The 22,766-nt window shown below is 55.5% G+C and overlaps 3 protein-coding genes across 3 annotated transcripts in view; 2 read left to right on the forward strand and 1 right to left on the reverse strand.

The window, feature by feature from the left end:
- The first annotated feature begins 1,343 nt into the window (after nucleotides 1-1,343).
- PROCR (protein C receptor) lies at nucleotides 1,344-3,680 on the forward strand. The gene is made up of 4 exons (XM_027650651.1): nucleotides 1,344-1,427; nucleotides 1,553-1,789; nucleotides 2,669-2,935; nucleotides 3,024-3,680. Exons 1-4 carry the CDS (start codon nucleotides 1,373-1,375, stop codon nucleotides 3,134-3,136), a joined length of 672 nt encoding a protein of 223 aa, XP_027506452.1. The 5' UTR covers nucleotides 1,344-1,372; the 3' UTR covers nucleotides 3,137-3,680.
- Nucleotides 3,681-9,092: 5,412 nt separating this feature from the next.
- DNAJB11 (DnaJ heat shock protein family (Hsp40) member B11) lies at nucleotides 9,093-20,212 on the reverse strand. The gene is made up of 10 exons (XM_027650680.1): nucleotides 20,100-20,212; nucleotides 19,425-19,581; nucleotides 17,562-17,659; nucleotides 16,549-16,681; nucleotides 15,544-15,686; nucleotides 14,879-14,961; nucleotides 14,317-14,374; nucleotides 13,669-13,780; nucleotides 13,035-13,194; nucleotides 9,093-9,957 (listed from the first exon to the last, which is right to left on the reverse strand). Exons 1-10 carry the CDS (start codon nucleotides 20,165-20,167, stop codon nucleotides 9,893-9,895), a joined length of 1,077 nt encoding a protein of 358 aa, XP_027506481.1. The 5' UTR covers nucleotides 20,168-20,212; the 3' UTR covers nucleotides 9,093-9,892.
- Nucleotides 20,213-20,454: 242 nt separating this feature from the next.
- TBCCD1 (TBCC domain containing 1) overlaps nucleotides 20,455-22,766 on the forward strand; it is a 10,253-nt gene continuing 7,941 nt past the window's right edge. Inside the window, exons 1-3 of the mRNA XM_027650463.1 lie at nucleotides 20,455-20,874; nucleotides 20,965-21,114; nucleotides 22,321-22,687. Of these exons, the coding sequence (XP_027506264.1) occupies nucleotides 20,455-20,874; nucleotides 20,965-21,114; nucleotides 22,321-22,687 (937 nt within the window). The remainder of the gene's footprint in view (nucleotides 20,875-20,964; nucleotides 21,115-22,320; nucleotides 22,688-22,766) is intronic.

Raw genomic sequence — 22,766 nt, forward strand, 5'->3', positions numbered from 1 at the left:
ACTGGGGAGAGAAGGATTCAATGGATGGACTGTCAGATGGACAAGGAAGTGGTTGGATGGTCCCATCCAGAGGGTCGTGGTCAGTGGCTCAGGGTCCCAGTGGACACCAGTGGGCAGTGGTGCCCTCAGGGTCTGTGCTGGGACCAGTGTTATTTAAGATGTGCATTAATGAGCCAGAGGATGGATCAGGGGCACCCTCAGCAGCTTTGCAGGTGACCCCGAGCTGAGGGTGCAGGGACACACCTGGGGGATGGGGCCATCCAGAGGGACCTGGACAGGCTCCAAAAGTGGCCCTTGGGAATCTCCTGAGGTTTAACAAGGCCAAGGGCTGGTGCTGCAGCTGGGTCGGGGCAGCCCCGGGATCACTCCAGGCTGGGGATGAGCCCTGGGAGAAGGGCCTGGGGGGCTGGTGGGGGAGAGGCTGGACATGAACCAGCCCAGAACCCCCCGTGCCCTGGGCTGATCCCCCAGTGTGGGCAGCAGGGCAGGGGGGGATTGTGCCCCTCTGCCCCTCAGGGGAGACCCCCCTGCAGAGCTGCTGCAGCCCTGGGGAACAGCACAGGAGGACATGGAGCTGCTGGAGAGAGTCCAGAGGAGGCCCCAAGGTGGTCAGAAGGCTGGAGCAGCTCTGCTGGGAGGAAAGGCTGGAGAGTTGGGATTGTTCAGCCTGGAGAGGAGAATCTCTGGGGTGACCTGACTGTGGCCTTGTAGTGTTTGAATGAGCTACAAGAAAGATGGAGAGAGACTATTGACAAGGGCCTGGAGTGAGAGGACAAGGGAGAATGGCTTCCCACTGCCAGAGGGCAGGGTTAGATGGGATATTGGGAAGGAATTCTTCCGTGTGAGGGAATTCCCACCCCTCAGCTTAGCTCCCCTGAGTGTCACCCCCTTCCAGGGAGGGCGTCCTGGTGCTGGATGCCCACTCCAGGCCTGGTGGGTGTGAGGCTGCTCCCTCCATCCCTCCCCCATTCCCTGGGAATGGTCCCCGTCATCGTGTCCCCACTGGTCTCCCAGGGGAGCAGGATGGACCCTGCCCAGCCAAGGGATGGGGAAACTGAGGCAGACACTGGCTGCTCGCCCAATTCCCTCTGTCCCGAGGTGATCTTGGAGCCTCATCCCGCATCCCGGGGCGCTGCAGTGCCCGGCATGTCCGGCAGGGAAGGGGTGCGGGTGGGTCGGGTGAGGAAATGGGAGAGACCTGGCTGGAGTCCCGCTCTCCTCCTCCCGCAGCCCCACCTCCCCGGCCGGCTTAACATCCCATGGCCCAGCCCGGGGCCACCATTCCGTGCCCACCGCTGTCCCCACGCCGAACTCCCGGCCGGGCCAGCCTCGGGGCCACCGTGCCGTCCCCATCCCCGTGCCCGTCCCCGCGATGCTGCGGCTGCTGCTGCTTTGCGGGGCCCTGGGCTGCGGGGCGGAGCAGGCGGGTAAGGCAGGGGGACGGGGTCCGAGAGCTCGGGGTTGGCGTGGGGGGACACGGGGGCTGGCAGGGGGTGGGCGCGGGGCTCGCGGGGGTGACGGGGCGGTGCGTGATGTCCCACGTGTCCCGCAGCCCCGCTCACCTTCACCATGGTGCACTACACCCGCGTCTTCGAAGGCAATTCCCTCTTCTGGGGGAACGCCAGCCTGGACGGGCGGCTCAGCCACGTGCTGGAGGGGCACAATGTCACCCAGGTGCTGCCGCTGGAGCCGCCCGACGCCTGGGCCCAGCGGCAGAAGGACGTGACCACCTACCTCAGCACCTTCAGCAACCTGGTGAAGCTCTTCAACAAGGAGAGACCCATGGACTGTGAGTGGTGCCTGGGGGGCGCTGGGGCGGGGGAGACCCCCCTGCGCTGCCAGGGCACGGGGATGGCTCTGCAGGGACAGGTGGGCAGAGGGGTTGGGGCACAACCATGTGCAAAACCTCTCTCTGGGCAAAGGGAGCCCTTCTGTGGAGCTGGGAATTTCTCATCCAGAGCCTGCCCTGGGAACGGGGTGATGCTCAACCTGCTTCTGCTTCTCAGGACAAGGGCTGGGACTGCAGCTGGGGGGGATAGTGAGGTGTAGGCACCCTGCCTGCATCCCACCTGTATCCCACCTGCACCCTGCCTGCATCCTGCCTTCTTACTGCCTGCTTCTTTTCTTCATTCCACCTGTATCCTACCTGCACCCTGTCTGTGACCTGCTTGCTTTCTGCCTACTCCCTGCCTGCTCCCTGCCGGCATCCCACAGCTTTCTGGGAGCAATGGGATGCTGCTGGTGACGGTTTCGTGCTCCTGCACCTCTCCACAAGCCCAGTTTCCTCTGCTGCTCCTGCCCAGGCTGTGCTTCACCTTCCTTTTCTTCCTTACCCCAAAAACTGTTCTTCCCCAGCTCCACATTTCTGTACCTGCTCCTTGGGGAGCCCTGTGTCACCGTGGGGTCTCTGGTGTGACACCCCCACATCCTGGTGTTCCCCTGCTCCCTGGGTGCATCCATCCAGGAGAGCAATGAGTGCCCCGAAACCCTCTCATCTCCATAAAACTGGATCTGTGCTGTTGGGTGATAAGGGAGGGAAAATAATCCCCGCTGCTGGAAAAGCCACTGAGGGGGAGCAGAGCTGTGGGTGGGTTGGCTGAGGCCATGAGAGCTCAGGGCATGGTTTGGGTGGGACCCGGTGACCCCGTCTGTCCCTCTGTCCCCACAGACACCCAGAGGCTCTGCTGCCACCTCGGCTGCCGCCTGTTCCCCAACGGCACATCCCACAGCTTCTACGAGGTGACCCTCAACGGGACAGCCTTCCTGAGCTTCCACGTCCCCAACGCCACCTGGCAGCGGCGCTGGCCCGGCCAGCACCAGGTGGCCACCTTTGCCAAGACGGAGCTGATGAAGTACCCCATAACCACACAACACCTGCAGCACTTCCTCAACACCACCTGTGTCAGCATCCTGCAGGCTCAGAGCGCCGGGACAGGTCAGGGCTGGGGCCGGGGCCGGGGCTGGGGACAGGGACGTGGTGGGGTGACCCCGGTCGTCACCTCCGTCCTTCTCGGCTCTTGCAGGAAAACTCAGCGTGCGGTCACGCGCTCCGCTGGTGCTGGGGCTGATCCTGGGGACCCTCTGCTTGCTGGGCATGGCCGTGGGGATCTTCTGGTGCACGGGAGGGAGCTGCTAACGGAGCTGGCAGCTGTCCTGCGTCACCTCATGGAAACAGGGGATAGACCCATCATCTCCCTGTGGATCCAGCATCTCCCTGTGGAGGCAGAGAATGGACCCATCACCTCCCCATGGATCCATCATCACCCTGTGGAGGCAGGGGACAGACCCATCACCTCCCCATGGACATGGCAAGGGATGGATCCCTCGTCTTCCCATGGATCCAGCATCACCCTGGGGAGGCAGGGGCTGGATCCATCATCACTCCGTGAATCCGTTGACCAAGCTGCTCCCCCACAAGGGATGCACGTCCCCAGTGTCACAGGCTTTGCTCCCAAGGGACACCAGAGGCTTCCCTGCCCTGTCCCAGCTGGACTGACACCCCCAGCAGCCCCTGCCCCGGGGATGCTCCCCACGCTGGGCTGGCACGATGTACTGAGACTCCACAGAAACACACCTGGCACGGATGGAAAAATGGGGAAGAGGGGGGTGGTGGGAAAACCAGCAGGAGAAACAGCCAAGGAATGGTTAAAAGGATGGAGTTAAACCCTCATCTATCCCTGTTCCAGGGATAAAATAAAAGCACCCATCAACTCTCACCACACCTTTGGCTGCTCTCATTCCCCTCAGCATCCCTGATGGGGGCTGTGGATCCGTCACAGATCCATCATGGATCCATCACAGGCTGTGGCTGCCAGTGCCAGTCCCAGTGTCTGACCCTGGGCTGTGCACTGAGTTTTCCAGGCCTCTGGAAAGAGACTGTTGGTGTTTGCTGGAGGGGTTTGCAGCTCCTGAGCTCATTTCAACCTTCCCCCGGCTTTGGTTTGACTCAGTTAAGTCACTTTCCCACTGTTTTTCATTCCAAGGCCAAGCACAGACAGCTGTGAGGGCCAGTTTTCCACAGTCCAAGTCCCAGCTAAAAACTCCTCTTGACTGTTTAAACTTTGGTTGTATCAATAATAAATTCTTGGCCGTGTTTCCCTTTCACCCAAAGGAAGATTTTGAGCTCTCCTGCTCATCTCCACCTCTCCAAGGACAGGAAGGGCTGAGGATGAGCCAGGAGCTGGCTGGGGACAGTGGTGGAGGGGACAGTGCAGGAGAGAGGAGCTCTCCTGCATTAACTTCCAGCTCTTTCCTTTCTAAACACCCTGTGAGCAAGAAAGGGTGAGATGGGGGAAGAGGGGAAAAGAGATGTGGGTCAGAGGGGATGGGGAGATGAGCCTGGGAGTTGTCCTCTAGCAGGGATGGAGAAGGAGGTGTCCCAAGCCCACACCTCATCACCCTGGCCCATGGCCATCCCTGAAGCAGCCCCCACCTCCCCAGGCTCCGGGGGCAGGGACTGGCGTGTTCCCCACCCTGCGGAGGCTCCGAGAGGCCGGAGAATCCAAAACAACAGGGCTGAGGCACGTGAGCATCATTGCCTTTGGCAGGAGCTGTGCTGAGGGACAAGCACTGCCTGTCCCTGCCAAGGGCATCCAGGGATTCTGAAGCTCACACACAGTGGGTTTGCTCCCCATGGAGGGATAAAATCCCTTCCAGTCGGGGGAAACGGCCACATTCCCGGCTCTGCTTTGGGTTTCGGACTTGGGGCATCTCTGCTGCCTGCACGTATTGCACTGTGGTCCCCAAGAGCCAGAGGGATTCTCATTCCCAGTCCCCCCCTCCCTGGGCTGCAGCTCCTTGCTCGGGCTGGGATTGCAGAGGGCAGATCCTGTGGGATCCCCACGGCTGCGATGGAGCCGTTGGATAGCTGGGAGGGCACCCAGGGCAGACCCAGGCTGGAGAAACCAGGGAGATCTGGAATAGCAGGTCTTGTTTTGCTTTTTGCTTCTGAAATGCGTCATCTTTTGGACAGATGAGGAAGCCTCCACTTGGAGCAGCTCTGGAAAAGCCTCTTTCCTGCTCGCAGGCCCCCCGTGCGTGTCGGTCGCAGCAGGAGAGCGCTCCAGGACGGAGCTGGAGCTGCTGGTCTGGAGTTCCCACAGGGGGATGGGGCAGCACCTGGCAGGGGGAACCCCCAAAACTGCAGGACCCCAGGGAACAGCCTCACCTCAATCTGTGTCTGGGGCAATGCATCCAAACCTTCCATCCCCATCCCTTCCACCAGCATTGGTGTCCCACAGGGACATGGTGACCAACTGCAGAGGGGTTGTGGTGGCAGCACCCACTCCCAGCACACTGTAACCCCAAACTTTCTCCACCTCATCCCAAACCTCCCAAAATTTCTCTTCCTCACCCCAAAACCCGCAATTGCCTCATGGCGGGGCCACCAAGGTTGTGGCAAGCTGGGGATGTGTGACCTGGCTGCCCCAGAACTGGGAGCTGGGCTCCTGTTCTGTCACTCTTCCAACAGGGATCAGCTCCCTGGCAGCTGGCAGCCACATGTGTGGCCCATCCTTTCCCAAATTTGGCCGTTCTTCCGCCCTGGATCCCAGCTCAGGTCAATGTGTTGCCGCGGATCTCGTCAGCCGTGGGGGTTTTCCATTTGCTCCTCAGGGGTTTTTCAGGTCCTGGTTTGTTCTGTACACAAACCTCTGGCAGCTTTCACCAGCCCCCGGAGTGAAGCATCCCGGTTTTCCGCAGGGATTGCCGGGCAAGGCTTTGTTTTGCATGCATGGTTTCCATCACTCCGCTATCGCTGCCTTGGATAAGAGCTCAGATAAGACCTTGATCCCTGCTCCCTGCTCCAGTCAGACCAGTGAGACCATGCCCACGTGCCAGGAAAGAGCTTTTCCCTTCATCTCCAGCCCATGGGAGACTTGGATGGGGTGGAAAGGTCTCCCCCCACCCCCACATTCCCTTTTGGACATCAGCTCCCTCTGCAAGGTCGGCACCTCCATCCGTGTCCTTCAGGAGACTTCGTGCCCCAGAGCTAAAGGGCTGGATGGCTCCAGGAGCTGCCCAAACCTCCTGTGCCTGCTGGGGTGGGGAGGGGGAGAAAAGTGGGGCTGATGGGATCCATCTGGAAGGAGGAAAGGATTATCCCTGTAAACACCTCTTACGCACACGGAGCCTGCGCTGGTGTCATTGTGGCTTTTCTGGACTAAACAAACCACGTCCTTCCAAATTCCCGGAGGTCACAGTGTCACAGCCCCAGATGTTTGAATTCTGGGCTTTGGGACACCCTTGTTAACCCCCAGGGGCTGCACTGGGGTGAGGGGATCTGCTTTTTTGGGGGGATGGAGGCTGTTTGGGATCTGCTTTCTAGCAGCCTCCTGCTCCCACATGGAAGCGAGCGGCTCCCTGGAAATACAGCAGAGGAAAGGGCTGTGCTGGCCAGTCCCTCCCGGCAGGGCGGGTGGGTGCCCATCTCTGCCCTCTTCCCTTCCTGCTCGCCTCCCAGGTCAGCTGCAGGATGCAGAAGAAAGCTGGCCAGGAGCAGGGATGCATGGATGGCAGCTGGGATGAAGGCAGCGGGATCCCACTTATCCTGCCACACCTCCAGGCCCATGGGCTGACCTCTCCCTGGGCAATCCAGTGGCAGGGGAGCTGGGATGGGGGCTGCTAGGTCGGGTTCTGGTGAGGAATCACGGCCTCACCTTCCCTTCCCAGCTGGAGGCTCCCATGGCAACCCCAGTTGCCCTCAGAACAATGTTCTCCTGGCACCAGCCTCCTCTCCCTCTTCCCTCCCTGCTGGCTCTGGAGTAGAAAGGTTCAGACACAGATGACTCAAAAATAACATGATTTTTCTTTGGAAGAACCCAAGCCCTCCTGAGCTGTACTTCCAGAGAAGTTCCTTTAGGGAAATGGCTGTTTGGGAACACTTCCCAAACACTTCCTGGACTTGGAAGCCTCTGCATGGCTGAAGCCAAACGGAAGCAAACTCCCACCCCTCAGGATCCCCACACTGAGGGCTGAAGCTCCTTGGAGCAGCCCCAAAACCTCAGCACCGGGTCTGGGATGGGGAATGTGGCTTTAGGTGCAGGCAGCCAGGCTGTGGAGGGAGAGGAGACACGGATAAGGCTGCAGGGCATGATGGAGAAGTAGATCCGAGCCCTGTTTTCACCCCCATCATCAACCTGCTATGGAATCTTCATCCCATCTGCTCCTTCTCCTCCCCTGGGATGGGAGGGATCCATCCGAAGGGTGGGAACCCAGCACTGATGGAGGTGATGACATCTAAAATCCAGCCAGTGCTGAGGCCCTGGAGGTGATGAAAACCATTCCCTTCAGGAATAAGCCAGGATCCCATTTCAGCCAGGCCTCCCCAAAGCAGCACGGGAACGTGTTCCAAGGACAAGTGTTTTCCTAGAAGAACTGAAAAACACACCTCTATCTGAGCCCTCCCAATCCTCACCTTCACAAGGATCCAGGGTAAAATAGGACCAGGAAATTAGGGTTTATTTGGTCCAGTTTGGGAACAGCGTTGCTTAGGAAGGGCTGGAAATCCAGGCTGCGCGTGACAGAATTCCCAGCTCAGAGATTCACACTGTCCGGATCCTTGTTTGGTCCCTGACCAAGATGGGAACACATAAACCCCCTGGGAAGCATTTATAAGCATAAAGGATCCAGAAACCTGTGGAAATGTTTGAGCAAGCACTGCTGTTGCTGCTGGGAAAAAGCATGGAAGCCCTGGAAGCTTTGTCTGGAGGTGGGAAAGGCGAAGGACACCCCCCCGCAGCGGGAGGGAAAGGATGGAAGGAAGCAGGGTTGCCTGCTTGGAATTTGGGGCTTTTTTTCCTGTTTTCCTCCTTGCTGCTGTACAATTCAGGGCTCTGCAGCCATTGTTGAGCTCCCCGAGGAGTCCAGACCCACAATGCCATAAAAACAAACCACAGGAAGGAAAGGCATTAGCAGGGAAAGGAAAAGCAGCAGCGGGAACAAGGAGCCAGGCCCAAAATAAACCCACTGGCTGCTTCTGGGGGTGCAGGTAGGAAAGGTTACACCTTCTCCAGGGGAAAGCTGGGACTCTGGAGTGAAATCCCAGTGTTTTGGGTTTGTTGCTACAGGTGAGCATTGGCAGCAGGGTTGCAAGGGGCTGGAATAACGGGAATCAGCCCCGTGCACAGGGATACAGGAAGGAATTTCTTTGAAATCGGAGGTTTCCTAGAAATCTGAACCGAGGGGGAGCAGAGGCAGAGCTGCCCTGCAGCACCTGGAAAAGGCTGGGCAGCCGTGGGCAGAGGGAGCAGCCTCAGCTGGGAATACAGCTTATCCTCAGGGATTCTGAGGAAGACCAGGCAGGGAGTCCAAGGGTTTGGCATCCCGGGCTTGTCTCAGCCCGCTGGGCTCTGCCAAGGCAAATGGACAAAGGATCCAACAGGAAAACTTCCCAGTGCCGCAGCTTCCGCTGCGTCAGCTCCCGCTGGAGCCCAGGGCTGGGTGGGATGGGGCTGGATCCAGGGCAGCAGGGACACAGGAGTTGGGCCGAGCTGTTCCCACCTCACCGAGCTCTTCCAGCTCCCAGTAAGGAAAATAAACAACAAACCGAAAACAAAACAACCTGGAGGCTCCACCTGCTGCTCCCAGTTCCATCTGGAGGCAAACCAGATCCCATCCACTTCCCCAGAAAGGGAATGGGGGGTAAGGCAGCAGCTGGGAGGATCCCACTTTCCAGCCCCCAAGAGCCCTGAGGGAACGGGAAGGAGGGTGGAGCCAGGTGGGGGTCGGGCTCTTTTCCTGCATAACACACAACAGAAGAGGAACCAGCCTCGAGTTGCTCCAGGGGACGTTCAGATTGGATATGAGGGAAAACTCCTCCCCTAAAAGAGCGGCCACACATTGGCAGAGCTGCCCAGGGCAGTGGTGGAGTCCCCACTCCTGAAGGGATTCAAAAGCTGTGGCACTTGGGGACACGGGGCGGTGGTGGCCTGGGCAGTGCTGGGGATGGTTGGACTCGATGGGCTCGATGGGCTCGGAGGGCTTTTCCAACTGAAATGATCCCAGGATTTCTCTTGCTGCCTACAAGAGGGAAGCAGGGCCTGGCTGTCCCAGGGAAAGGGCTGTGGAAACACATCACCAGGGAGGTTTTGCCATTCCAACTCAAACACACACTTTATTTTCCGTCACCTGTCCCGTCCTCACGGAGGACAGAGCGCAGGAGGGGGGAGCTTTTCCAGTAAATGCTGGTTACAGGTGGGGGAAAAGAGGGAGAACCAAGGCCATGGAGCCATTCCCAAACCCCACCATGACCCAGGAGTCTTTGCTAAGCTGGAGCAAGGTCCAGTTCCAAACCAAGTGTTGAGTTTTGGGACAACAGGACTACTTGGTAGTTAAGAGAGTCCACAGAGGCCTCAAAAAACTATTCCCTCCTTTTCCAACCATTCCCAATCCATTCCCAAGAGCACCAGTATTCCTGCCCCAAAAACACAGACTCTGAACCAATACCACAGCCCAGACTCAGAGGGGAAGGGCGGGGACTAAAAACACCACCCCGAAGCAACAATATTTTGGAAGAGATGGACACAGAGGACGTAAAAAGCAGGAGCAGCTCTGAAAATATGTTGAGATGGTCGAGAAAAGTCACATCAAAATATATTTAAAAACCAGAAATTCCAACCTGCATGGAATTTAAAACTCCCCTCCCCACCTCTGTTTTCCTGCTCAAGGAATCTCTGTTGTTCCAGGACGTGGAACATGATAGGCAGCACCAGTTGTGTCCTGAAAAAGTATTTCCCCCAACTCTGAGCACTTCCATCATTTACAAATTAAAAATCAGCTAAACCTCAACCATTGCCCTCCCCCCCTCCCCCTTTTCCATTCTCCAGCGGAAAGGAGAAAAAACCACAAACAAATCTGACTTTGCAATTCCAGGGAAGTCCAATTTTCCCAGGCATCAATATCCCTGCAATCCATTGTACACCTTCTGCACAGGTCCTTGCTTCAACAACTGCTTGAGACCTGCAAGGGAAAGGAGAGAGTGAGTGAGCAGGGCCCAGAGGGGGGGATGCCTCCTCAGATACACCTTCCTCACTCCTGAAATCCCAGGCATCAAGCATTTCAAGGAACTGACACGTCCCAGGACCTGGCAGGATCAAATTCTTACCAGAACAAGCTAAAAGGGTGAGTCAGCCCTTAAATCCATAAAAGCTCATCTCTTGGGGATGGCAGGACAGGGAAGGACTGGCAGGTTTCCACTGCTGCTGAAAGGGCAAGTCCACCCGGAGCAGAGGAAGCAGAGTGGGAAGAATGGATACGTCACATTGTTTTTCCAGGAATTAAGGAGGGAGTCCCCTCTGATTAAGTCAGTTTGGTTACTCAGTGCCCTGGGGCCCCTCAGGGCATTGCTCAGACCAGCAGCAAAACCCTCAGAGCCCCAGGAGGGGCTGCCAGGACCCAAAAACAGGGGGAACTCCCCACACCAGGGGGAACTTCCAAGTAACTTTCACTAAAGGAGGACATGGAGAGGCTGGAGCGTGTGCAGGGAAGGGAACGGAGCTGGGAAGGGGCTGGAGCAGCAGGAGGGGCTGAGGGAGCTGGGGGGGCTCAGCCTGAAGAAAAGGAGGCTCAGGGGGGACCTTCTGGCTCTGCAACTCCCTGACAGGAGGGGGGAGCCGGGGGGGTGGGGCTCTGCTCCCAGGGAACAAGGGACAGGAGCAGAGGGAACGGCCTCAGGCTGTGCCAGGGGAGGCACAGGTTGGACGTTAGTAACTAAACAACCAATTTACTTGTACAGAAGAAAATTCCAACCTTTCAGGCATGGAAATCCTTCAGGAAATCCTGCTAAAAGTCAGTTTGTCTCCCTGCAAACCTTGTCCTGCTTGTCTGTCCTTAACTCTTTTTGGCTACACATTGTGCCACCCTTTAAAACCAGGGATTGGATGTATAATTGCCACAGTAGCTGTGTTAAAATACTGGAAAACTGGCCTGGAAGTAGTAACTGGAATCAAGAGGGCTCTCTGCCAGGTGAGAACTATTCCTGCTGATGGGCAGAGACTCCTGATCTCTTTCCAGAAACAGCAGGACAAAGCAAACCTCTCTTCAGGAGCTGCTGATCATTAGGGACAGGTCATTTTCCAGGGAGTGCAAGGTAAGTTCACTTCCTCTCTGCATCCAGAGGAGGCTCCAAGTCACTTCCTGGCTGGTGGGTGAGAGGATGTGGCTCCTGGATGTGTGGTTCTTAGAAAGGAAGAACGGGGCTGGAGAAAGGGGTACTCCAGGAACACCAAAAAAGTGGGATTAGCACCATTCCTGCACCTCATTTCCTGCTACCCTCAGTAGTGAACAGGATATTTCAACACATATCCGAGGTTCAATCAGGAATTTCAATCAGGAATCCTGGCATTTGGTGCTACTGCACTTGAGGCATTTTTTACTGGAGGCTGAAGGCAATTTTTGCTTTGAAATGTTGTTGACACCACCAAAAAGTGACAGAGTCAGCTCTGCCCAATTCCACTGGCAGGAAAGAAAGGATTATTTATCTTATTCCAAAGCTCAGTGGTGCTCTTGGAGCCAGAGTATCTTCTGACAGCCCCAGCAGCTGGACATACGGTTAGGAGATAAGAAATCAGGACCACAGCCAACAACAAGGAAAAAAGGAGTGTTTTGAATTCTGCAGCCCAGTTTTCCTTTGGATGTGTCCACTGAACCGCTGCCACACAGCCGGAATTGACCTATTCCCTCATAAAACTCCTTCAGTCACTGGATATTCAGAGATATCCAGCACACAGGAAGGCATCTGACTGCCTACCCAGTCACCCTCCCCTGGGAAATATGGAATTGCTTTAGCAGGGAGGTGCTGGAGAAACACCCTGTGCCCAAATACACTCATGGCAGCACGGTCATCCCTCTGCTCCCGGATATCCGTAAAGGTGTGGGAGGAACTGTCACAGACACGGAGGCTTCTGTCACTGCTCCTTGCCCAGTGTCTTCCAAAGTGCCAAGAGCAACAGCTGGAATAACCTCCTGTGTTTCAGAGGTGCTGTTGCCTGATGAAACTTCTAGAAGGGCAGCGGAGCCTGGAATGAGACTCCGCAGGGACATGGCCACTGTGCCCTGTGAGATACCCTTGGAACAAGCAGGAAAGCACAGGGATAAAACCACAGCAGGATCACCCAAAGCACAGCCCAGGGGTACAGCCCTCACAGCCCAGCCAGCTGCAGGAAGGGCCACAGAACATCTGGAGCTGCAGCCACCAACTGGGCTGCCCGTGGTAGCTGGCACAGCGTGGCCAAGGCAGCAGCGAGTGCCACAGGGCTCAGCCCACCCAGGGCTTGGCTTTCCTCCATAAACTTGAGGAGTTCAGGAAATCCACTAAAAAAGCACTTTCAGAGGAAGCCCTGGAAGAAGTTCTGGGGATAGGGATTTCCTGAGGAGCTGCACTGGTACATGCCAGGAACATCTTTGCCCCGTGGCAGAGGACAAGGCCCTTGTCGCCCACTCCGATGCAGAGCAGAAGTGACCACAGAGGCTGCTGCAGCAAAGAATTCCCAGCAAGGAGTAGAGGGAATCCTGTCAATTTTAGGATTTCTACATGGTTCATCAAGCTTCCATTTGAGCACTGAAGCTGAGCAGCTGATCTCTCCTAGAGGGAGTAGGAGAGAAGGAGGTGTGGAGAGGAACAACCCTTCTCCTGACACAGCCTGACATTCTTTACCCTCGACAGCAGAGGGATTCCCACAAGTCTTGCCTCCAAGAAAGTAGCAGCAGGGGCTGGAAAATCCTTCTGTGATCCCATTCCAGCAGAGGCAAAGCAGAGGCTAAGCCCAGCCAGATGGCCAGCTCCAAAACAAAGCACCTGCAAACTTGCCAAGTGCTACATTCCAGCAGCAGCACATCCCAACCTCATCTGGCTCCCTACAGCTGCAGCAGCCACACTTCCCTGCTTCCCAGGGAAATGGGAGTTCAGCACAGGGCATCAGCCAACTGTGTTATGTTGTACAAGGGGCACAGGCACAGGAGAGCCCTCCCTGAGCACTCCAGCCCCTGGATCAGCTGTGCCAGGTTCTTATCAGCTCTGGTGGGCTCTGAACACCCACCTTCCCGCTGGTCTGGGGTCAGCTGCTCCTTGGGGAACTCCACATCAAAGGTGATTATTAGGGAGCCTTTGATGTTGTTGTTATCAAAGTTTGGAAGACCCTCTCCCTTCTTCCACAGTTTGGCGCCGGGTTTTGTGATTTTATCCCGAGCAACGTGAACCTGGAGGGAAAAAGAATTTTAGGACATCATTAGTGTTGCAGAATCCCAGAGGTTGGAAAAGACCTCCAAGATCATCTAGTCCAGCTTGTGACCAACCATCACCTTGTCACCCAGCCCAGAGCACTGAGTGCCACGTCCAGTCATTCCTTGGACACCTCTCTAGTCATTCCGTGTTGTGTGTGTGCACCCCAGTACTCCAACACCCTTTCCAACGCTCTGGAAAGCTCCAACTGATGTTGGAGCTTTGATCCTTTCCCAAAACCTGTGGTATCAACGGATCCAGGCAGGACATGTGCCAGAACTAACACCAGCTGGGACAGCATAGAAGTGAGACCCACGCTTGAGAGCTTGTTTTGGCTCCCTGGGAATTGCCCTGGAAGGCTCTAGCTGAGGGAATACTGGATATAACCAGACTCTGAGCAAGTACAGGAGATCTGCAGGTAGCTCTGGGTTCCACAGCACCTTGGGCCTCACCTTGTGCCCATCCAAGTGGGCAATATCCATCTCAAAGCCTGTCAGTGCCTCGACCAGCGAGATCGTCACGTTTGTGTACAAGTCGTCTCCTCTCCTTTCGAACACTGGGTGCCTGTGGAAACGAGAGACATTGAACTTTCCTCCTTCCCCAGAGGGGAAACAGGTCCTTCAGCATCTTCCCTTCTCTTTGGGAGATTGGAGAATTCACAAATAGGAGGGGAAGTGAGGAATGAATCAAATTTAGCCTCATTTTCCTGCGCAGGATAAGTACTGCCCAATGCCCTTTCTATTTCTAGGGCAGGGAGTGCTGAGGTGTGACAAGAAGTGACTCACACAACGATCTTCTCAGTAGTGAATTTCCTTACAACAGGGAGATGGTGTATTTGTGGAAAAAGGAGGTATTTCATGTGAATCACACCCGCTGAATTCAAGCCAAAAAGATTAAGATGCTTTGATAACCCCACTTCTAACAAATCCAGCTACTCCAGCACCATCAGGGTTGGACATCCTGCACAGCCCTGAGTGCCAGGGCTGCACCAACACAGTGCAGGGCAAGCTCCATGCCAGAGTGGGCAACACTGGCCAGAAAATGCCTTGCAAGCTGCCTTTACAGTCAGCAGGAAGAGTCTAACTAGGCCAGGGACTTACTTAAGAACTTTTATTCGGAAGCGCAAATCACCGGGCTCCCCATCCACGTGGGGTTCACCTGGGAGAGAGAAGGAATTCAAGGAGATAGTTATTTTATTTTTTTTCAGGAACAAGCAGGATATCAAACACAGACTTGCAGCTCACATGTTAAAGGAAAAAAACCCAACTAGTTGATCTTTAGATGAATAAAAGTTTGCTTAAACATATCTAAAAGACCTTAGGACTCTCTGGGTGTTGCGTCAGCGGGGTCACACCTCTCTGCTGCTGTGGAAGACTTGCCTGCGTGTCAGTGGTGTCCTTCATCTCCCTGGGCACAGGGGATTCCCACACACACCCAAGCCTGGAGCAGATGCTCCTGCTCAAGTGTTACCCGAAACATCAGACCTGGTGCTGGTTTAGTGCCCGTCCCCACTCCCAGCGAATGGATGCTCCTGGATTTCACCACAGGCAGAGGACACAGCACTTCCAACCACCACAAAGTGGGGCTTGGACACTCCCAGTGCCACGGAGAACGGCCTTGAACCATGGAAATGGAGCAGGCCAGAGCTGAGCACACACCCACCTTCCCCAATGAAGGGGTACTCCATGCCATCCCTCACCCCCGGCTCGATCTCCACCTCCAGCGTCCGCTCCTCGTTCACAAGCCTGAAAATGGGAAGAGCAACCCAGCACTAAGTTTTTAACTCTATTTCAACTTTATTCCAGCTTTTTATGTGTGTTATGAGGTAATGGGAACACCCCCACAAACTCACACATACTCTTGCCTTGCTCACATCTAAAACTGGAGGGTCAGTGCTGCCTTTTTTAGGTGCTCAACCAGTAGGGGAGGCAAAGTTAAAAGCTCCTAAATGCACAGGCAGCACCTGGATGTGTGACCACAACATGGCATTCCCTTTCCAGCTGTTCCCAGCTGGAAGCTGTGTGCTTCCCCAAATGTATTGAACCAGATTTAGTTGTGACACTGCCACTGTAGTGGGACCGTTCAAGGAATAAAAGGCTGGAAGAGGAAAGTGGGGAGCTCTCCATCTAACAGAGCTCTGCTGCAAGAATAAAGACTGGCCCATTAAAGACAACCTGCGTTAGGACTTCCCACATTCCCCAGTTCTTACCGGGAATTCAGGCACTTTCCCCCACCTAGCGGTCGGTTTGGGAATAAACATCCCTATATTACTCGGTAAAATCATAGGATTTAGGGTTCTGAGCAGCAGTGAAGAGCATTCGACTCACTTGACGTTGGGACACTCATCACAAACGACCTCCTGGGTCATCTGGAAGCGCCCAGGCCCCAGCTGCGTTGTCCTCATCTCCTGCCGGCAGTTGCATTTCCGTTTGCCCGGCGCCTGTCTGGCCACTGGCTTGTTCCTGACGACCTGCAGGGAACAGGGAGAGCTTGGTGCCAGCACTCCTGGGGTTCCACAAGGGTCTGGATTTCTCAAACAGCCTGAACACAGAATGGTTTGGCTTGGAAGGGACCTCGAAGATCATCTAATTCCAACCCAGCGCCACGTTTTCGTGTGTGACCTCAGCAACACACCCCGAGTTTTCACCTTGTGGTCACACATTAAACACCAGGAAAACTCTCTCTGACACCACAATTGCCATTTCCTTTCCTTTTCCTGCACACCTTTTCACACAGGAAAGGGAACACTGGGATGGAACACCTCACACTTCGGTTGTGACACTTCCCTGTCCCACAGAACAGGGAAATTATTTGGGGTTCCCCAAACACCCAAAGCACAAAATCAGTCAATGCAAACAGCAACATGCAGAACAGGAGGGATTGTCAGCACCAGAAATGGAACTTGCTTAAAAGAAACAGCAATTTTCACATACTTTTCCCAATTATATAAACCAAAAACTTGCAGTGACACGTCTGGCCACATAGAGAGACCATGAAAAATCCTTGGTGTGGTTTTGAAGGAATTGCAAAGTGAATTTGAAGCTTATAAACAGGCCCTCAAACATCATTAAATTCCACAGCTGCACTAAAAAAGCTCAGCTAGTGACTGACAGCCAATAAATATTATCCCCCTTTCCAGAGACACAGCCAGACGGAAAAGGTGGATAACTGTGTGGTTTCTTCAGTAAACTACAGCAAAGAGCACCACAACACCCCCCACGGGCAGACACTGAGAACAGGAGCATCTCTTGGAGCTCTGTTTTTTGGGGGGAGATATTCTGAGCACTGGTCAGGCACCTCAAAGCTGGCAACACTCTGGGAAGTGAACTTACTTCTACAAAGTTCCCTGAATACACCTCCTCCAGCGTGACCTCCAGGTCCACGATGATGTCACTCCCTCGGGGAATGTTCCTGTCCTGCTGGCGAGGGTTCCCTCCAAACATGAATCCAAAGTCCCCAAAGAAGCTGGAGCAAAGCACATGGGGTTAGTTCAGGAAGGAATCCTGGGCAAATGCTTCAGTCCCCCTAAAGAACAACCTCCTCAGAGTCCTAAAGCTCCAGAGAAAACTCAGGAACCCGCAGTGTCCTCCTCCAGGACACTTCAAGCAAAGGAGCCACTTTGGAAAAGTTTCCTGTGTTGCAGAAACCAGGTTTGGGAGCAGGAACATCTCAAAATCTGTCCAAGGGAAGTCCCCTCTGATCTGCTCTACTGCTCAGCTGCCACTACAAGGTGTAAACTCTAAGTAGGTTTGTTTTCAGTGGTTTGAGGACAAAAGGGATGAGGAAAAATTCCTAGAAAACCTGTATATTGTCCCCCACAAGCAGTGCAAGTTTTCACCCAGGATCACAAGAGATGAGCAACTACAGGAATGACTTCAGGAAGTCTGTGCCTGGCTGATCCAAAGGGGCAGAAAATCAGGTGCAGGTGCCTTTGGACTGTAATGCTCCAAATTTTACAGTTGCTTTGTTGCTACAGCAACACTTTGCAGAAGGGGAAGTGTCCCCAAAGGGCACACGAGGTGTGACAACAGGTTAAACCTCAGTCATGCACAGGGAACTTGGGAAAGTCCCCACATGTTTGATGCAGGTGCTGCACCTGACAAATCACCCACAGGGGTGTCCATGTGGGAAGTCACCCCTGGTTCCTGTTTGCTGCCCTTGTAGCAGGGAGTGGTGCACAACCAAAGGGAGAATGTCACGTGGGACACCCCCTGGAAATGTATTTCCTCAAATGCTCCATCTCACAGCACATCAGTGACCTGGACGGGGTAACAACCACGAGCTTGAGCATCACAAAATCAGAGCTGCAGCTGGAGAACAGCCTAAAGTGGGAAAAGCTCCTTACTGGGAGAAGATGTCTCCGTGGGAGCTCTGGTGCCCATCCTTCAGTCCCTCCTCACCGTAGGCATCGTACTGCTTCCTCTTCTCCTCGTCTGACAGCACCTGGAAAACACATGGAAGCAGGAAAGCCATCACCTGCAGCTCAGGGGAGTTGTTTAACAAGGCTCTGAAGGCCACAGGACTCTGGCAAAGATTTAAACAAACTGGGAAATTTAAATAAACTTGAGGAAGAGGTAGAAAAATCCTTTCCATGCATGAAGTGCCACCAAATGTGACAAGATACCAGCTCACAGGAAGGACACCAAGCTCACAGCTCCACGAGCTGCTGCAAAAGAGAGGGAAACACTTTTGTCCACAAAAAAAAAAAATCCTTATATTCCCTGGTTGCCCAGGGATGGTTCAGTTTAAGTCTGAACTAAGAGGCCCCAGCTCTGAGACAAAACTAAAGTGAAGAGTTTTCTTTCTGATCATGGAGAAATAAATTCCAGCTGGTTCTCTCACTTCCTCATTTGCTTTAAATTTGGATACCTGAGGAGCAGGGGAGCACCAGGGATGGAAGCAGGAGCCAGGCTGCAAACCCCTTCCCTCTGCACTGGATTCCTCCCAGAGGATCCCAACCTCCCACCCAACCAGACTGCTGGAAGCACTGCTGGGAATTTTTGCTGATGGAATTTTGCAACACCATCTTCCAGGGTCTCTCTGCTCCACAGGGAACAGCTGGAATCCAGCAGTGACAGAGGGAGGACAAAAAGGACAGAAAACATGGAAGAAACAGGTCCTGTATCAACCTGCCCAAATTCCATTGGATGGAACTACAGCCAGGGAAAGTAAGGCTTTGACTTTAAGCCTCTGGGCCATGAGATAATCTATGTGTTATTTATTAAATGTCAGGGATCACTTACATCCCACAGTATTATCATGGAAACAGCAGGAATCCTCCTGTATATGCGACCCACGGTTGTTTTTCCCACTGAATTCCCTCTAAAAGCCAAGCCTTTCACCTCCCATCAGCTCAGACTAATCCCAGCCAGGCCCTGCACACACACCTGTCCCTGTGCAACACTGGGAGCTGCTGCTGCTCCATTTCTGGGAACAAATTCCCAAGAACTTTAACTTGGTGCTCCTCTACTTCTCCCTCAAATTCCAAACAACTTTAACTTGGTGCCTTGGCTTTCTCCTGGCTGGGAGAGGTGTTGGATTGTCCTGTGGCAGGAGGAGCCCTCTGAGCAGCCCGGCAGCATCTGGACTTTGGGTTTTATAGGGAAAGTGCCTGAAATTCCAGGTAGGAACAGGGAAATAGATGGAATTTGATGTAGTAACAAGGGGAGGATGGAAATTGATGGGGAGGGGAGGAAGGAAAGGCAGGAATTTGATATAATTGTGGAAGGTCCCTGTCCATGGAAGAGGGTGGAGTGAGATGATCCTTAAGGTCCCTTCCAACTCATGATTCCATGAGAATAAAAAGTGTAGGATAGAATCCAAAACAGCAACAGGATGAAGACGGAATTTGATGAGAGGAGGAGAAGGAAAGAAGGGAATCTGATATAATTGTGGAAGGCCCCTGTCCATGGCAGGGGGTGGACTGAGATGATCCTTAAGGTCCCTTCCAACTCAGAGCATTCCATGATAATAAAAGATGTAGGATAGAATTCAACAAACTGACAAGGAGGGCATGGAATTTGCCATGGTAACAGGAGGAGGATGGATTGCACCTGCACCTTATGGAACAGCCTTCCCATTCCCTACATTCCTTTTCTCATTCCCCTACAGAATGTTACAGGATGGATCCTCCCGAGTCTCCCTGGCTCCACGAGCCCCCCTCCACCCTTCCCGGCTCCAGAGGGACACTCCCGGCTCCAGGTCTCACCTCGTAGGCGGCTCCCAGGTCCTGGAACTTCTCCTGCGCTCGCGGGTCGTCGGGATTCCTGTCGGGATGGAGCTGCAGCGCCAGCTTGCGATAGGCCTTCTTAATGTCCTTGATGGATGCGCCGCGGGAAACCCCCAGGATCTTGTAGAAATCCCTCCTGCAGGGGGAGAGAGAGGAAGGGAGAGGGAGGGGAAGGAGAAGGGGAGGGGAAGGAGAGAGAAAGGGGAAGGGAAAGGGAGAGAGAGGAGGTGGGACACGCAGAGGGAGAGGGAAGGGGGAGACAAGGGGGAGGAGATGGCAGCGGAATGGGAAGGGAGAGAGGAAAAGGAGAAGGGGATGGGGAGAATGGGATAGGAAGGGAGAGGGGATGAGGACGGAAAACGGATGAGAGAGAAGAGGGCATGAGAGACGGGAGAGGGAAATGGGAGAGGGGAAAGGGATGAGGGAATGAGGTCAGGGGATGGGATGAGGGGAATGAGATGAGAGGAATGAGATAAGAGGAAGGGATAAGGGGAAAGGGATGAGGGGAAAGGGAGAGGGGAAAGGGATGGGGGGAAAGGGAGAGTGGTCCCGTCAGCGCCGCAGCCGCCGACCCCGAGCGCGAGAGGGCCGGCGCGGCGCCGGGGCTGAACCCTCGCACTCCCCAGTGCCGCGGGCGCGTCCCAGCGCACTCACCCCGCGGCGGTCTCCCCGCAGAGGCAGAGTAGGAGGAGGCAGAGGCGGCCGATCCAGGCGGGGGCCATGGCGGGGCCGGGCCGGGCCCTGAGGGAGTGGCGGCGGCGGCGACTCAGGCCCCGCCCCCTCCCCGACCCCGACCAATGGGAACGCGAGGTGCCCGCAGGCAGCCAATAGAAGCGCGGCACCGCGCGCCGCCGGCCAATGGCCTGCGCACACTTCAGCGCCGCCGGCCAATCGCCGGCCTCAGCGTCGCCGCTCAGCGCGACGCGCACGCCTTGCCGCCACTTCCCTCCGCGCAGCCAATCGGCGCGCGAGTCGCTTAGCCCCGCCCCCACGCCGGCGGGCGCAACCAATGAGCGGCGGCTCCGGCGCAGCAGAGAAGGGCCCGTCTCGGTGGTGCCCGCGGCGGAACCCGGAAGCGGCGGCGGCCATGGCGGCGGAGGCGGGCTCGGTGCGGCTATGGGCGCGCACGGAGCCGTTCCTGGCGGGCGCTCTGCCGACGCCGCCGCCCGCCCGCCTCGCCCCGCACTACCTGCGCAAGGCCGCCGCCTACGCCCGCGCCAGGGCCGCCCAGGGCTGTTTCCCGCGGCTGCGCTGGCCCCGCTGGCGCCACATCGCCTGCGGGAAGCTGCAGCTCGACCGCGACCTCGCCTGGCTCTACTTCGAGCTCTTCCGCGGCCTCCTCGAGCCCGACCCGCCCCGCCGCCTCCGCTGGGCCGAGGCGGAGGCCTCCTGTGCCAGCGCCGAGGAGCTGGAGCGGGAGCGGAGCAAGGCAAGAGCCCAGAGCCGGCCTAAGGCAGGGGGAGCCCAGGCCCAGTGTAAGAGGGGGTCCTGACTCTTCCTCCCTCTCCCTGCTCTCCAGCTGTCCGTGGACACGCTGCAGTTCCTGCTGTTCCTGTACGTGCAGCAGCTCCACAAGGTGTCCCTGCGCAGGTCCCTGCTCGGCGACGAGTGGCCCAGCCCCAGGACCACATCTCCCGGCTTTCCTGGGAAATCCGCCGGCGGGAATAAGGTACCCGCGCTTCTCCCCTGTTGGGATCTGCCTTGAGGGGGTCGGGAAGGGGCTGGGTTGTTCTCTCCAAGTGCAGATTCCCTGTTCCATGGTAAATGAGGCAGGGTTGCTGTGTTCTCTGTGCACTTAATAAAAAGTTTTTAAAAGGTTTTCAGTGAGGCTTTCCTGGAGTCCAAAGGCAGCTGAAAATTCCCTATGAGTCCTGGCAATTCTCCTTTTAAGGAGCAACAGCCCCTTCGCTTTTTTCTGTTATTCAAACAGGAGATTTTTCTCGTCTTCGTAGTTCCTTTCATGTGCTCCAGTGGGAATATTGGATCCCAAGATGTTCCCTGGCCTCAGGTTCTGTGTCAGGGAGGGGAGTTGGTTGTTCAGCTGGAGATCAGCCACGTGGAAATACTGTTTCCTTTTAAATCACTGCCAAATATTTAGGAAGGAGTGGGTTGGATGTGTCCCCTGGGCAGCTCTGTGTGGGAGGGTGAGTTACAAATTGGCAACCGCAGCTGCAAACCTCTGGAATTCTGGCATGGATGTGCTGCTGGGAGCTGGATGAGCTGGTGGAATGTAGTTGGGACAAGCTGGAATCATTAAAAAGAGGAGCTGGGCAGCTTTATCCTTGAGCAGATGGTGGTGAGGACAAGGTGTGTTCCTTCAGCAAAGCTTGGCTTTATTAAGCTCTGCTGTAATTCCAGTCTCCTGCTTTTTTTCTGGGCATGAGTCCTTTAGGATTCGAACTAAAGATTCTTTCAGAGGCCATTTTGTTTATTGGAGAAACAACCCTCAGCTTTTTACCCTGCAAGGTGACACTTTTATCCTGGAATCCTGGCCCAGCTGGGCTTTTCAGTGGAGCAGCTCCAAGACCTTGCCTGCCAGTTATTGATTTGTTCCCTTCCTTCCAGTGCCAGCAGGAGCTCCCTGGATTTGGATGGGATTGGGAGAGAGCCCGTTGCTGCTTTCTAGGATTAAATATTTGCTGCTTGACTCAGAATAAAATGGGGTTTAATTTTTGGGGGGGGTGGTGGCTTTGTGTGCCTTGGAAGAGCAGGAATGAGCTCCGTGTTTGACACGGAATTTTTAATGATTCCAGTTTGTCCCAGCCACACGTTTGACATTCCAGAGGAGTTCTGAGCAAGATTCTGGGCTGTGATGCCCATGCAGCTTCCCAGCCTGGAGCACTCACCTCCCCCGTGTTTTCCTGCCTCTCCCCAGAACTGGAATGACCAGGAGCACCGAGCCTTCATGCAGAGCCACCTCCTGGACATGCTGGAGCTGCTGCTGGAGCCGGAGCAGCTCTCGGCCTCGTCCCATTCCAGCTCCAGCAGCCTGGTGTCCCTGGAGGCCGTGGGTGCCCTGAGCCTCCTGCTCGAGGGCTCCGTGGGCGCTTCCCGGGCGGTGCGGCCGCTCCACGAGCTGGCCCTGTGCCCGCCCTGCCACCCCCACAACGGCTTCTCCCAGGGGGCCAGAGCCTTCTCCCTGCCCCAGCTGGAGAGCTGGATCCGCTCCTGCCTCACCACCAACCCCTTGGGAATGACCGCCTGCATCAGGGCCGGCAGGAAGCTGGCGTGGGCACAGCAAGGTGGGCACTGGGAGGCACGGATGGCTTTGGGAATGTGGGAGCAGGTGGGAAATGGGAATATAGGGATGTGGGAGCAGGT

The sequence above is a fragment of the Corapipo altera genome, unplaced genomic scaffold (assembly GCF_003945725.1).
Source record: "Corapipo altera isolate COAL_440 unplaced genomic scaffold, ASM394572v1 54, whole genome shotgun sequence".
Classification (NCBI taxonomy): domain Eukaryota; kingdom Metazoa; phylum Chordata; class Aves; order Passeriformes; family Pipridae; genus Corapipo; species Corapipo altera.

What these genes read in the sequence shown, in the direction of transcription:
- PROCR (XM_027650651.1), top strand. Translation starts at nt 1,373, where the DNA reads ATGCTGCGGCTGCTGCTGCTTTGCGGGGCCCTGGGCTGCGGGGCGGAG. An exon ending in CAAGGAGAGACCCATGGACT is followed by an intron (nt 1,790 to 2,668) that starts GTGAGTGGTGCC and finishes CTGTCCCCACAG; the next exon opens with ACACCCAGAGGCTCTGCTGC. An exon ending in GGCTCAGAGCGCCGGGACAG is followed by an intron (nt 2,936 to 3,023) that starts GTCAGGGCTGGG and finishes CGGCTCTTGCAG; the next exon opens with GAAAACTCAGCGTGCGGTCA.
- DNAJB11 (XM_027650680.1), bottom strand. Translation starts at nt 20,167, where the DNA reads ATGGCCCCCGCCTGGATCGGCCGCCTCTGCCTCCTCCTACTCTGCCTC. An exon ending in TTCCGAATAAAAGTTCTTAA is followed by an intron (nt 13,781 to 14,316) that starts GTAAGTCCCTGG and finishes TCGTTTCCACAG; the next exon opens with GCACCCAGTGTTCGAAAGGA. An exon ending in CCCACTTGGATGGGCACAAG is followed by an intron (nt 13,195 to 13,668) that starts GTGAGGCCCAAG and finishes TTTTCCCTCCAG; the next exon opens with GTTCACGTTGCTCGGGATAA.